This window comes from Octopus sinensis, linkage group LG7, assembly GCF_006345805.1.
Source record: "Octopus sinensis linkage group LG7, ASM634580v1, whole genome shotgun sequence".
In the NCBI taxonomy this organism is placed as follows: Eukaryota; Metazoa; Mollusca; class Cephalopoda; order Octopoda; family Octopodidae; genus Octopus; species Octopus sinensis.
In genome coordinates, this window is record NC_043003.1 from 48,511,429 (window position 1) to 48,528,065 (window position 16,637).

Sequence of the window (16,637 nt, forward strand, 5' to 3'; positions counted from 1 at the left end):
TTCCTACCAGCCTCAAACATCCTAGCAAAGGTCATAGGGACTTCTCTGATTTATACACAGACACAGTCTCACACACACAACACACAAAAAATATTGAAAGCTCTTACACAAAAACTCTCTTCCATCAGGCCTTAGTTAATCTACCATTTTTTTCGCACAGTTAATTTTTGATAAAAAATAAAATGTTTAAAAAAATAATTATTATTACTACTATAACTACAGCTGTTGCTGTTGTTGCCACCACCTCTGCTGCTACTACGGCTGTTTCTAGGTGGAGTAATATTCTAATATACCAGTAAGAAAAATAAAATATTTCCAGTACTTACAGATCACATTCTTCAAACCATTCTGGGTTGCGGGCTTTCTTTATGGTGGTTGTCTGGTATTTCTCTTTACCCAGTTGTATTGTAGCATAGACATCATTGTTACCTAGCAACAAGAAAGGTTATAAGCATAAACAAAACTGCTGTGTGCATGTGTTTGCATGCGTGTGTGTGTGTGTGTGTGTGATGGAATTTATAGTGAGAAGGGTAACTTGTTAAATATTCAGAGATTTTTCCTATCACATTCTATCAACATGAAAGACTATTTCTTGATTCCATCTACACCAGAGAAATAATTACCCACACCTCCAAGACTGAGTGAATTGGGACTAACATTCTAATAAAATGAGATGACCTGTAGATTATATACAATCTGTTGAATTGCAGCTTTTTAAAAAAAATTTATTTAATAAGGTTTAAAATTTTATTTAACAGGCTGTGTGGTAAGTAGCTTGCTTACCAATCACATGGTTCCCGGTTCAGTCCCACTGCATGTCACCTTGGGCAAGTGTCTTCTACTATAGCCTCGGGCCGACCAAAGCCTTGTGAGTGGATTTGGTAGACGGAAATTGAAAGAAGCTCGTCGTATATATGTGTGTGTGTGTGTTTGTGTTTGTCATCCCAACATTGCTTGACAACCGATGCTGGTGTGTTTGTGTCCCTGTAACTTAGCGGTTCGGCAAACAAGACCGATAGAATAAGTACTAGGCTTACAAAGAATAAGTCCTGGGGTCGATTTGCTTGATTAAAGGCAGTGCTCCAGCATGACCACAGTCAAATGACTGAAACAAGTAAAAGAGTAAGGTTATTGATTGTAATGAATTAAATTGAATAATGAAAATGTATGTTCCTTTTTTCTGTTTGTAGAATTGTTCCATTTACGCTTATCTGACTTTTATTTGGTCTCTTTCACAGAATTTAAAATCTGTCTTAAATACCTAGAAGGCATAGACATGGCTCTGTGGTTAAGAAGCTTTCCTGCCAGCCCTGAGGTCTTGGGCTCAGTTCCACTGAGTGGCACCTTGGGCAAATGTCTTTTCCTATATCCCTGGTCTAATCAAAGCCTTGTGATTGGATTTGGTAGACAGATACTGTCAAGCCTCCCTAGCAGATTCATCCATATTGGGCAAGTCAAAGAGTAGAAGATAGATTAAAAGGTAGTTATTTGTCTTACACGTAGAAAGTTTGATGTGACTGGGAAGAAAAATTCCTACACCCACAACAGAAACATCAAGGAAAAAACTAAAGTAAATCTAGGGATTAGGAGGTCTCTACAAAAAAGTGAGTAAAGAATTGCAGCTGAACTGAAAGAAATTCCTGGCAATATGATCTGCATGTGTGTGTGTGTCTGGTATGGAGGTAGGGACAATTGAAGAAGATGACCCAGGTTAGGGAAGAGTGGATGAAGATCATTGATGACTTAATTTTTAAGAGGGGCTGAGGACCTGAATGACTGATTCGAGCTTTTTCTGATTCTCAATGAAAAGAGGGAATAATTTCAAGAGATTAAAAAATCAAATTTTCAAAATTACTATATTCATTCATGTATAAGTTGCACTTGAGCAAAAGTTGAACTTGAGTATAAGTTGCACTTGTATATAAGTTGCACTTGTATATAAGTTGCACTTGTGTATAAGTTACATCCAAAATTTAGTGTTAAATCTTGGTACAAATTTTTTTATCTTCATAGTTATAGCTTTGCCTCATGTGCAAGTCACATCTCGGTTTTTCATTTAGCCTCTTAACATATTATCCTGAATATTTTCATTCAGAGATGCCTAGTAAAATATTTGAATAGAAATATACGTTCACAGTGCTCTGAGGTATCTGTCACTTATTTTTAACCCAAAATACTTTGTTCATGATGTTATTCTATCATTAACTCAGTAACTATCATTTCTATCAGTAATTTCATAATATATCATAACTGATCAAAAATATTCTGTGTGCTAATTCTTCCTTATATACAGATTCAAAATAAATAATAAAAACTATATTTTTGGGATGGAAATTGAAAAAAATGTGTATGTTAAGAGATTAAAATCAAGTATAAAATAGTACACAAGTAAATACGGTAATTTACATGCTCAGGAGAAAATTTTATATTTGCTTGCAAGCAAAGGAGACAACTATAGATACATTTTGGCCTTATTACATCTCATCAGCATAGTACAGTCTACTCAAGATTGGTTTAACTCTTTAGCATTCAAGATTACTCTATCAAATGTAATGCTTATTTAATCACATTGTTTAATAGTTCTAAGTCATAATATACATAATTTATAGTAATAATATGAATTTTTGTAATTAGATAAGTACAATAAACAATAATTAAATAGCAGAGAGAGACTTGAGAGATATCTTATAAAACTGGGCCAAATAGCATATAGCCTCTGGATGCAAATAAGAACATCACACAAGTGAGCTGAAATCCAGGTTTTTCATAAACTTAAAATATTCTGGAAGGTTCTTTTTTGCATATAAGTATGAACACTAAAAGTTACTTTAATGCCAGTCGACACCTATCAAAACTGACACCAAACATAATTGACTGCAAAATGTGTCAGTAAGGTGCATTGATTAATGTTAATTGAAAGTGGGTATAAGTTTAAACAGATGTGTTGTAAGTTCAAATTAGGGGATATATAAAAGAAAAAAAGAATTATGAATAATTTTTAGCTAGTATAATTTGCAAGTCACATAGCCTTTACAAAGTTATAAATAACTTAGTATATAAATGAGTCAGGATGAATATATCAAAACAAATGTTCTGTATCATAATTAAATGTTTACACGCACACACGCACAATTATGGTTTTACACACATGACCAACAATGTATGAAATACACACACACACACAAAAAACAATAGTTTTGGCAAGAATTTTGTAAGCCACTTACCATCAAAATTAATTTCTTCATGTAATTTAACAAATACCTACCTACCTACCAGACTACCCACCTACCTACCTACCTACCTACCTACCTACTTACCTACCTACCTACTTACCTACCTACTTACCTACTAATCTACCTACCTACCTACCTACTTACTTATCAACCTGTCTGCCTACTGTCAGTATCATTGTTTTAGTACAAGCTTTTTTCCATGCTAGTATGGGTTGGATGAGACTTATTGAAGCAGATTTTTTCTAACTAGAAGGCTTTCCTGTTGCCAAGCCTTACTTGTTTGCAAGTAAAATAATGGTTATTTTTTTTTTAAATCATGAACCACTCAACACCAGACATATTTTTTGCAGCCAACATAAACAGTGACACCTTTCAATGCAGTGACACCTGTTTTACTCTGTGTGCAAATGATGCCAACACACAAAGCTAGCTACAAACACACACACCACTATGTGATTTAGAAGCCGTTTTAGCATTAAAATTATATATAAAATTTTTATTTTGTTATAATTTTGTCATGCATATTTTCAACACTATCTTTATTTTGTTGTTGCTGTTGTGTGTTGAGTGTGTACGTGAATGTGTGTCTATGCATCATCATCATCACCACCACCACCACCACCATCATCATCATCATCATCTAATGTCCATTTTCTGGTATGGATAGGACAGTTTGATAAGAGCTGGCAAGCAAGTTGAAGAGCTGCACCAAGCTACAATCGTCTGTTTCAACAAGGTGTCTATGGCTGGGTAACCTTCCTAATGCCAACCACTTTATAGAGTGTACTGGGTGCTTTTTACGTAGTACCAGCACAGGTTCCTTTTATGCGGTACCTGCACAGGTGCCTTTTATATGATACTAACATATAATTTTATACATTTTAAAAAAAATGCCATTACGAAAGATGAGAGGTTATTCATCATCTAGAAATGTCTCAATGCAATGTGAATGCTGTTAACTATACAGGCATACCTGGTTCAATTGCCTGAGATGGTCCACATGGTTGGCAATATTCCAGCCCACCTAAGTTCTCTGAACCTCGGCCCATGGATTCCAGGGTAAGGATTCTAGTCAATGGGGGTCAGAGGGAGGCAATGAATAGTGGGGTGGCAGGAGGTATGAGTGAAGGAAAGAGAGATGGGGAAATGAGCTGTTAGCTGATTTATATTGAACTAAAGGGACTTTTGAATCTCCATGCATGTGTGTGTGTGTGTGTGTTGTGTGTGTGTGTGTGTGTGTGTGTGTGTGTGTGTGTGTGTATGTATGTATGTATGTATGTATGCATGCATGTATTGATGTATGTATGTCTATATATGCAATGAACTTCTGCACACTTCTGCACACTTCTCTACCTTCCCATCACTTTCAAGTTCTATGTGTATACAGCCAACTGATTATAAGGCATATTTCACATTTTATTTTTGAATATTTTCTTTTCCTTTGTGTTAAAGTTTCATTTTGATTTATGATAGTTTTAATTTATGATGGGTCCTTAACTTCATCAAAAGTCAAAGAGTACCTGTATATATACATATCATGTACATGATATGATAATACATAACATATATACATTAACACATACACATCTATACAGTAATCTTACAACAAATATGTTTAACAACCATTTTATTGCCCCACCCCAATTCAATCTTAGCAGAATTAGAATGTGTACTCAAGTACTCAAAGGTATGAAGTTCATATATTACATATACCAATTCATTTTCTATTTTTTATTTCCAATACTGGACATAATAATAAATTTGTAGGAGTGAAGGTTAGGAGCTTGAGTAGTCCCCAGTATGTCCCGGTTCCTTATTTTATTGACCCTAGAAGGACGAAAGATATTTATAATGTGGAGGAGGAAGAAAAAATACTGTATTCTTTTATTCTTTTACTTGTTTCAGTCATTTGGCTGTGGCCATGCTGGAGCACTGCCTTTAGTCGAGCAAATCGACCCCAGGACTTATTCATTGTAATCCTAGTACTTATTCTATCAGTCTCTTTTGCCGAACCGCTAAGTTACGGGGACGTAAACACACCAGCATCGTTTGTCAAGCGATGTTGGGGGACAAACACAGACACATTAACGTATACTCACACAAATCATCATCATCATCATCGTTTAACGTCTGTTCTCCATGCTAGCATGGGTTGGACGGTTTGACCGGGGATCTGGGAAGCCAGAAGGCTGCACCAGGCTCCAGTCTTATCTGGCAATGTTTCTACAGCTGGATGCCCTTCCTAATGCCAACCACTCCGTGAGTGTAGTGGGTGCTTTTTACGTGCCACCTGCATATATATATATATATATATATATATATATAATATATATATATATATATATACATATATACGACGGGCTTCTTTCAGTTTCTGTCTACCAAATCTACTCACAAGGCTTTGGTCGGCCCGAGGCTATAGCAGAAGACACTTGCCCAAGGTGCCATGCAGTGGGACTGAACCCGGAACCATGTGGTTTGTAAGCAAGCCACTTACCACACAGCCCCTCCTACGCCTATACTGCATAGGACTTTACAGTTTCATTACTCATTATTTAATAAAATATCCTCAATATAAAACCAGAATTTAATCAAATAGACTATAAATTATATTTTGCACTACTCAAAAAAAAAAAAAATGAAAAATATAAAAAAAAATCTAGTGGTGAGAGTAGTTAGTATTCTAGTCAGAAGAAATCATTAAATAAAACATTGCAAATACAGTGAAATTATAAATAAAATGGGCCATGTTGTATTGGTAAAGTAGTAGAATTATACATAAAAACATTAGTAAAAAATAGGATAAAAAAATTCTGGTAGTGAAGATCTGATTCATTACTTAGTATGTGACATCAGGTTGTGAGTGAGTGAGTTTTGTGGGTGCTTCTGTCATGTATTTATTTGTATATCTGGTTAGCTAGCCAGCTAGCTAGCTAGTTAACTCCCCACCACTCACTCTTTCTCTTTCAACCTTATGTAAATGTGTATTTTTTTTGTTGATATATGCTTCCAATTGGTATAAAGGCTGATTGGTCGACAAGTGTCAATTAATTAGAATAGTTTTTGTTGCTACTAACTTTTCCTCAGCGTCTCAAATGTGTTTTTATGTTGGTCAATATTTATTTCATGAATTTAAGTGGGTACTTCTTCCTGAGAGGGAGCATGTGATTATATCACACGCACACACAGAGTCATATGTACACTTATCCTCACACAGAAGTAGAAGCACACATTCAAACATACATATAAACAACCTCAAACATACACTCCTCATATAACAATAAAGTCCAGAAAAAATTAGGTTGACGAATATGAAGAGAGATTATTCTGTTGGTTTAAAGAAGAGAAGTTTGTGTCTATAAACTTTCACATCCTCATTGAATGGTCAGATAGATAAATATAGCTCATCACGAGGGATTCAGTTGATGTTTAGCTGAAATTTCTGTATGGTGGATTTCAAAATGGAAATATTAGCAGAAATGAGAATCCCAGAGAGAAGCAATTCAGGGAATGAAGAATTAGAAGAGTTGGGGAGAATAAAGCAATGGTCTATGAAGAAAGAAAAAATCTATGCATTTCATTACTTCATAAAATGTTAAATTAATTGATATACCTCAGGTTATGTTATGCTGTTGGTTTCTAAAAAGAATGAAATAGTGGTATATAATTACCACTAGCAAGAAATTAATTTTAAAAACTCCATAAGTAAGCAATAATAACAACAATATATATATATGTGTGTGTGTGTGTGTGTATATATATACTCTCTCTCTCTTTTACTTGTTTCAGTCATTTGACTGCAGCCATGCTGGAGCACTGCCTTTAGTCAAGTAAATCGACCCCAGGACTTATTCTTTGTAAGCCTAGTACTTATCCTATCGGTCTCTTTTGTCGAACCACTAGGTTACGGAGATGTAAGCACACCAGCATCGGCTGTCAAGCGATGTTGGGGGACGAACACAAACATACATACACACATACATACATACATATATATATATATATATATATATATATATATATATATATATATATACAACACACATATATATGACAGGCTTCTTTCAGATTCTGTCTACCAAATCCACTCACAAGGCTTTGGTCGGCTCGAGGCTACAGTAGAAGATATTTGCCCAAGGTGCCACACAGTGAGACTGAACCCAGAACCATGTGGTTCGTAAGCAAGCTACTTACCACACAGCCACTCCTACATACATACACATATATATGTATATATATATATATATGTGTATATATATATATATGTGTATATATATATATATATATGTATGTATGTATGTATGTATGTATGTATGTATGTATGTATGTATGTATATATATATGTATGTATTCTATGCACCTTTTCCCTTATTCCTTCATTTCAAATTCAAACTCCTAATCCCACTTCATATTATGAAGAAGTTATTATCTCCTATGTATTAACTGCCTACTGGGGACACAAATTTAGACTTAGTATTTCACTGGAGCAGAGCCTGTAGCAGCAGCAGTACTAGTAGTAGTTGAAGTGGTGTTGGTGGTGGTGGTAGAAGAGGTCATGGATGACACAAAAAATGGGTGAGCTGAAGGTTGATTGGTAATACTATATTTAGCTTTTTTTTTCATTCAATTGATAGTTATCATCATTATCAACATTGTTTTAGTATTCACTTATTCATTACTTGCATGGGGGCAGACGGATTTTTGTTGAAGCACAATTTCTACAGTCAAATGTCTTTCCTGTTGCCAACCTTCACCTGTTTCCGAGAAAGGTGATATCACAAAAAACTGGAAACAGATCAAATCACTGATATGGTGACACTTGTTTACGACTATTATGCGTGGCACCTTGGGCAAGTGTCTTCTACTATAGCCTCGGGCTGACCAAAGCCTTGTGAGTGGATTTGGTAGAAGGAAACTGAAAGAAGCCCATCGTGCCAGCTAAGCTAAGTTGAACTGTCTAAAGTCGAAAGACACCTGTTGTTTTTGTCCTGTTATTATTATTATTGTTTTTAGTATTTATATTCGTGTGGCATTGTCCGTTTTTCTGTCCTTGTTTCGTATACATTCGATCCTTTTTCCAAGAAATCTAATGCTTGTAGCTTAGTTTTTCCTTGGGGCTGGCCGGATCAGAGCGATCTCAAGACTAATCAGCCGAAATTGCGAGGATGATCCGGTCCTTGACTGAAGATTAGAGGCTTTGAATGACCCGTCCGTTTTTTGTGTCGTCTATTTGAATGTTTTGCGTTCTTGTCCCATTTTGTATTTTTATATATATTTTTAATACATATATATAGATAGATATGTATGTATGTGTGTGTATATGTTTGTGTGTCTGTGTTTGTCCCCTACTATCACTTGGCAACCAGTGTTGGTGTGTTTATGTCCCCGTAACTTAGCAGTTCAGCAAAAGAGACCAATAGAATAAGTACTAGGCTTACAAAGAATAAGTCATGGGGTCGATTTGCTCGACTAAAGGCGGTGCTCCAGCATGGTCGCAGTCAAATGACTGAAACAAGTAAAAGAGTAAAGAGAGTAAAGAGTAATAGCAAGATAAATACACAGACACACACATACTTCCATACACACACTCACACATGAAGGTGCATGGCTCAGTGGTTAGAGTGTTGGGCTCACAATTATGAGGTTGTGAGTTTGATTCCTGGATCGGGCTGTGTTGTGTTCTTGAGCAAGACACTTTATTTCATATTGCTCCAGTTCACTCAGTCGTAGAAATGAGTTGCGACAGCACTGGTGCCAAGCTGTGATGGCCTTTACCTTTCTCTTGGATAACATCGATGGTGTGGAGAGAGGAGGCTTGTATGCATGGGTGACTGCTGGTCTTCCATAAACAACCTTGCCCAGACTTGTGCCTTGGAGGGTAACTTTCTAGGTGCAATCTCATGGTCATTCATGACCGAAGGGGATACACACACACACACACATCTACATACCCTATTACAGACACATACTCACCCTTTCTCTCTCACACATACATATATACGACAAGCTTCTTTCAGTTTTTGTATACCAAATACACTCTCAAAGCTTTGGATGGGTTTAATTCTTTAGCATTCAGATTCTTCTGTCAAATGTAATGCTTATTCATTCACATTGTTTTAAATTAATTATGCATTATCTGGTAGCTTTGAGATTTTGATGTGATTGTTTATTTTTGGAAAAAGCATTGTAGAATATGTGTGAGAGGCCAGATCTGGTTGGTTTGAGTATAAAACAAAAGAATATTTGGGCTGGATATGGCCAGTTTAAATGCTGAAGGATTAAGGCTTTGTAGACAACACATGCCCAAGGTACCACACTGTGGGTTTGAACATGAAACTATCTGGTTGGGTGGCAAACATTTTAACCTTGCATCTATATCTGCATCTATATTATGTTTAATTTTGGATGCAACCCAAAAATGTGTCTCAGCCAGAAGGAGATAGTTATTTATTTATTTTTTTACCACCTTATGCTCATTATTTCATGGTGATAATGGTGGTGGTGGTAGTAGTAGTAGTAGTAGTGATGGTAATGATAGTTGTAATTGTAGCAATGAGAATTTCAGTCTTGATAGTGAGGAAGTGAAATATCCAAGATGTGACAGCTGCAAAGAGGAAGAGAGAAAGAGAGAGGGAGAGGGAAAGAGAGAGAGAGAGAGAGAGAGAGAAAGAGAGAGGCAGAGGGAAAGAGAGAGAGCGAGAAAGAGACACACACACAAACACAGAGTGAGAGAGAGAGAGAGGAGGGTTTCACCAGTTGGTATCCATAATAGCAAAGTAGACTGAAGCATGTGAAATGAAGGACATAATGCACTTCCTGGTCCAGGAATTGAACTCATTAACCTTATGATCATGTTCCAAGTACCCTAAGCACTAGAGCATGTGCATTCGCTAAAAGAAATGCAAACTATTGGAATTTAGGTTAATCATTCTGAGTCTAAAAGTAAGTAAAGACCCCCTTCGGTGATGAATGGCCATAGGATTGCACCTAGAAAGTTCCCATCCAAGGCACAATTCTGGACAAGATTGTTCGTGGAAGACCAGCAGTCGTTCAAGGGAAAAGCAAAGGCCAATACAGCTTGGCACCAGTGATGTCACAATTCATTTCTACAGCTGAGTGAAGTGGAACAATATGAAATAAAGTGGGCATTCTTTTGACATAACTTGACAAAATCAAAATATTTCACTTTGGGTATTTCCGTGGAAGTAAATGACAGTTCGATTCTGTTTTCTGCTTGGAAATTTGTGGATTTTACATACACACATGAAACAGCTAAGAACAAATATGCAAGGCTTTTTTTTTCTTCAAGTTTAAAATGAGACATTGCTGGCATAATTTCGTTATATCTATTACTCTACAACCCAAGGAAATACCCGAAGTGAAATGATTTGATTTTGTCGAGTTATATTGAAAGACAGCTATAAAGTGCCTTGCTCAAGAACAGTACCAGTATTTATTCATCTTCTTTTCAATTGTTTGAATAATTAGCATTGTGAAAATAAAAGTGGCATTAAAAAAAAATGCACTCAACACATTCTGTAAAGTGGTTGGTGTTAGGGAGGGCATCCAGCCATAAAAACCATGCCAAAGCAGACAATGGAGCATGATAAAATCCTTGGGCTCATAGTATCATGTCAAACCATCAAACCCATCTTAGCATGGAACATGTAAGTTAAATGATGATGATGATGGCTAAATGACTATGGTGGTGGTGATGATGGTGATGATGATTCAGGAAGCCTCAACTTGTAGTAAAATATTACCTCTACATATTATGTATGAGTGTACTTACACATGTTTGTCTTTAATGTGTACTCAAATTCCACAGATATTTGGTATACCATCTGTTTTATAGTTCACTGATATACATTCGCATGAATATATATATGTATATGAATATGTATTCATTGGTGCACAAGCGTAGGTGTATGTTTGAGAGAGAGAGAGAGAGTGTGGCATTCACATAAATGTGTATGATGTCAACTCCAACAAACATATGTATAATATTGTTATTGCTGTTAACCTGTTGTTAGCTCTAAGCAAAGAGAGCTATGATCATAATATACCATTCCTGACAATATCATCCAAGCCCATCTTAGTTTTAGATGATATGACCAGTACCTTCGAAACACGCAATGAGTCGAAACAGGGGCAGCTGGAGAAGGGGAATGTTCTCTCTGTTGTTTGTCTTGTACTCTGTTTTTTCGTTGTTAAAAAAAGTCTGTTTCCTTGTTTTGTTTTTAAGTTTTCATTTCTCGTGTTCTACGTTTATTTGTGGTGTCCTGTACCCATATATGCATGTATATATATATATATAATGTGTGTGTGTGTATTTATATATATATATATATATATATATATATATATATACACATCATCATCATCGTTTAACGTCTGTTTTCCATGTTAGCATGGGTTGGATGGTTCGACTGGGGTCTGGGAAGCTAGGAGGCTGCACCAGGCTCCAGTCTGATCTGGAAGAGTTTCTACAGCTGGATGCCCTTCCTAACACCAACCACTCTGTGAGTGTAGTGGGCGCTTTTTACATGCCACTGGCGCAGGGGCCAGAGGAGGCTGGCAACAGCCATGATTGGTTGGTGATTTTTATGTGCCCCTGGCATGGAAGCCAGCCAAGGCGGCGCTGGCATCGGCCACGTTTGGAGGGTGCTTTTTACATGCCTCCAGCATGGGTATCACAACTGTATATATGTGCGTGTGTATTTATATACATATATATGTATATAATGTATACATATATCATCATCATCATCATCGTCGTTTAACGTCCGTTCTCCATGCTAGCATGGGTTGGACGGTTCGACCGGGGTTCTGGGAAGCCAGAAGGCTGCACCAGGCTCCAGTCTAATTTGGCAATGTTTCTACAGCTGGATGCCCTTCCTAACGCCAACCACTCCGTGAGTGTAGTGGGTGCTTTTTACGTGCCACCATACACACACATGCACATACTTACATATAAGTACATACACATATATATATTCATATATACAAATGTGTGTGTGTATGTTCACACACACACACATATGCATACACACACACACACACACACACCTTATTTTGTAAATGGTTAACAGCCTTTGTTTCACAGAATAAATTTTTAATAAACTTTATCTCATTAAAACTCTAGAATTTTTTGCATGAAACCCTGGAATTTTGATCAATTAAAAGACCTTCAAGACATTGTCCCAGCATGGCCACATTGCAATGGCTGAAACAAGTAAAAGATGTATCCAAACTATCCAATATAGTTTATAGGTGCAGGAGTGGTTGTGTGGTAAGTAGCTTGCTTACGAACCACATGGTTCTAGGTCCAGTCCCACTGCATGGCACCTTGGGCAAGTGTCTTCTACTATGGCCTCAGGCCGACCAAAGCCTTGTGAGTGGATTTGGTAGACAGAAACTGAAAGAAGCCCGTCGTATATGTATATATATATATACATATATATATACACTCACGGAGTGGTTGGCGTTAGGAAGGGCATCCAGCTGTAGAAACATTGCCAGATTAGACTGGAGCCTGGTGCAGCCTTCTGGCTTCCCAGAACCCCGGTCGAACCGTCCAACCCATGCTAGCATGGAGAACGGACGTTAAACGACGATGATGATGATGATGATGATATGACTAAAGGCGATGCTCCAGCATGGCCACAGTCAAATGACTGAAACAAGTAAAAGATTAAAGAGAGAATATAGAGATGCTATGTTACCAGTAAGGCTGAGTAATTAGTTTGGTTCACAACCATAAGACTTCAGTTTGATCCTGCTGTGTAATATTTTGAGCAAGTGTATTTGCTATAGCATCAGACCAACCCAAATGAATTTGAGTATACAGAAAGAAACTAGATAGAAGCCCATCAGATGGACAGCACTTGCAATTCAAAGGTCTAGCTTTGTCATGCTTGCGTCAAGATGGTTTTGTTTGAGAATTATAATAATAATAATAATAATAATAATAATAATAATAATATTGAAATTATTGTATACAGTGCTCAGGTGCACTACAATTTGTCAAAAATGCATATAAAGCATATGCAGTAATGTACAAATGTCTGGAAAGTGAAGAGTGTATGAGTCAGATACATGCTTGTGTGTGTATGGAGGGGAGAAAATCAGGTGTAGTGTTGGCGAACCTCAGGAAGCATGGAAGTTTTGAAGGATGCAGTGCTCCGACAACTAACAACTGATACTGGCAGTTTGTTCCATCATTCAACAACTCTTAGCGTGAAAAAATGTTTCCGAAAGTCATGGGAGCTGTGCTGTTTTCTGACTTTGTAAACATGTCTACAAGTGTTAAACAGGTGGAGTTTGAAAAGGTGCTCAGAGTTATTGTTAGTAAGACGGTTAATAATTTTATGGGTGTCTGCCAAGTCAGCTGCCAGCCGTTTAAGGGTAAACATGTCTATGAAATTCTCATCACATGCTAATTCAATGAGTAGGGTGTGCTGTTGATTGAATAACTGATTGCTCATATGTCAAAACTGATGTGAGAGGTCATCATTATCATATACATAATGATGATGATGATTAAAAAGGAATCATTTGTCAATAGTAGAGAAAGGAACTTTTTAACACTTACCTCCTTTTCCCTTTGCCACCAGATTTCGAGCTCTCAGAACTAAAATAAAAGAATAGAAAAGAATATTTTGTAGACATAAATTAATAAAAACAAAAACAGCATTTTTATTTAAAGGCAAAAATAATAAACAGTATGCTCACTTGACCTGGTACAGATAACAACCAAACCCACTTGAACCACATTTTAAGGTTTGCTATTAGTCTAGGAGCTCAACCTGATTTCCATGGTGTATAATCTGAGATTACAACTCACACACTTGAATGAGACATCAATCTGTTGCAATGAGTGGCAGATCTGCAATATTGAGGCCCTGAAGCTTAAAATGTCATGGGGGCTCCCTTTACAACCAGCAACAGTAGGGTAACACCAACAAGAGTCAAATAATTTTTGTGCCCTTGCAAGGAACTCTAGCTTCAGGCCTTGATAGCCCAAAGGATGGAGTTGTGATGTGGAGTCCTTAAAAATGAGCCTGAAAGTGAGCCTTCTTTCCACCAGAAACGAGGTGTGGGTAATCACCGATATCTTTGTCAATCTGGTTGTTTAATGGCAGATCACTACAAATATTTTTCAGGCTATGCTTTATATTTTTAGAGTTATGAGGGTTGAACATCAGGAGAGCATTATATACATGCATGATGCATCATTAAGATACATATGAAAATTACAAAATACTCCTTTTCCTGTTTTTTTTGTAGCAACAATTTTGTCATATGACAGCTTCCTTGCAATGTCATTTTCTAGAGACAATATGCACAAGGAATTTAAGTGCTCTTCAGTCATGGTAGACCGAAATTTATTCTTTACGGAGGAAAGTTTTGAGGAACTCCTTTCTGCTTCACAACTCATGATAGGCATTGTCAAGTATAGCTTATGTGCAGTGTTAATATTAGGGGACACTTCAATTAATTGTTGCTCATAAATAAGCTGAACAACTGTGCAATGCATTTTAGATGGTGTGTTTCCTTCTGTGTTCTGGGATTTTGTAAGGTGTAAATACTCTTTGAATTGATAACACTCATTTATTAATTTGTGGTCAATATTGTCTTTGTAATGCGATATTATAAGTTTGATACGATTCTCACCAAATTCTGATTTGTTCATCAATTCTGAGAGAAGCTTGAATCATTTCGCAATCTGCTCATATGGGTCCATCTTGCTTAACTGGGTTATCAAGCAGTCATAGACTTGATTTAGAACTTCTATCCTAAGTTTTTCGGCCCCTTTCAAAGAAGCCCGATCATTTGTCCCATCTGCAAATTTCTTTGTAACAATGCGTTTGGAAACATCAGAATAATTTGAGAAGATATATTCACATAAACCTTTTGCTACTGATTCATAGTGTGCATCCCTGTTGGATGGATTTTCTTGTAGTTCTTTAACAAATGAAAGCAAAGATGCTAGCAGAAGGTAACCTACAAATACATCAGAACCAAGGGTTTGGAGTTTCTTACATGTTTTATTAAAACACTCCATAACTTCTTCACAAACAACTGTTAAAACAGCATATTCTAATTTTACCAACTTGTGGTATAAGTTCTTTGCATCTCGCTCACATTCAGGCTTCTCTTCTGAGTCTTCAAACATATGTTTGAGAATTTGTAAAATATTCCTATATCCATTTTTAATTGCCTGGACAGCTTCAAAGTGTGCAGACCATCTAGTTACACTTAAGCTCTTTAGAGAAAAGGCTAGATTGCCCTGTGTGTTCAAAAGACCCTTCTTCGAGGAGATTCAGAGGTTAACAACAGGAACTCTGTAAAAGTTCCTATTGTTAACCTCTGTAACAATAGGAACCTTGAAAATAAAGATTCAAGGAGCTGCCCTTCCTCAGTCTGACTAATCTGTTAAATAACAACAGTTACTCAATAAGTCAAAGGAGAGGAGGCACTGCTCATAACCTTTGCAGGATCTTCCATTTTACATCTGAGCTATTCAGTCAATTGTTTCTAAGTCACTGCTATTTGACAACTTCTTTCAACTATTAAGCCAGTAGGGGTCCAGAGGTTTGCTCTGCTCTTTCTACCTTCATCTATAATAGTCCTTTGTATTCCCTGGATTTTCTGTTTTCATGTCAAACCCAGAAAAAGTCCATTATTTTGTTGTTGCTGTTGTTTAAGCCCTTATCAGACCTGTTTAAGCACACCAATGATCAAATGGGTCCCACCTATGACCAATTCGTTTTTGCATCCAATCAGCATGCATATATTATAATTAAGACTTAGATATCAACTTTTTAAGGTGATAAATTGTGATTTAAAGGAAGTTTGTCTATTATTTCTGGCTTTTCAAGCAACCACATAAATGTTCCCACGCCAGTTAGTTTATAATGTTATGGTGTTGCTATATCATTTCAATTCACAGCAGTTATCAGTATCTTTTACATATGCATCATCATTTTAATGAGAAAAGTATTCTGAGAAAAACTATAATTGTATATTCACAAATTTATCAATGTGTTTTCATCTATCACTTCATATTCATGACATATAATAATTTCCTACATACAATTCCAAGATATCTACTTGATTTTAAACTAACCTATGAAACTATAGTGATTTTCTTATCTCTACTTTGGCAAATATGTTTTGGTGTTGTCTATGCTTTGGTGCTCTCTACATTACAGAAACACTATCAAAACTATTAACATACGCAGGAGTGGCTGTGTAGTAAGTAGCTTGCTTACGAACCACATGGTTCTGGGTTCAGTCCCACTGCATGGAACCTTGGGCAAGTGTCTTCTACTATAGCTTCGGGCCGACCAAAGCATTGTGAGTGGATTTGGTTAGACAGAAACTGAAAGAAGCCCATCA

The 16,637-nt window shown here is 36.6% G+C and overlaps 1 protein-coding gene across 2 annotated transcripts in view; it reads right to left on the minus strand.

Moving 5' to 3' along the window:
• LOC115214052 (rab11 family-interacting protein 2) overlaps window positions 1–16,637 on the minus strand; it is a 164,306-nt gene that overhangs the window by 50,978 nt on the left and 96,691 nt on the right. For both annotated transcript variants that reach the window (XM_029783092.2, XM_029783093.2), the window contains exons 2-3: window positions 13,828–13,866; window positions 327–429 (exon numbers count right to left, since the gene is read on the minus strand). In XM_029783092.2, coding sequence (XP_029638952.1) covers window positions 327–429; window positions 13,828–13,866 — 142 coding nt within the window. The remainder of the gene's footprint in view (window positions 1–326; window positions 430–13,827; window positions 13,867–16,637) is intronic.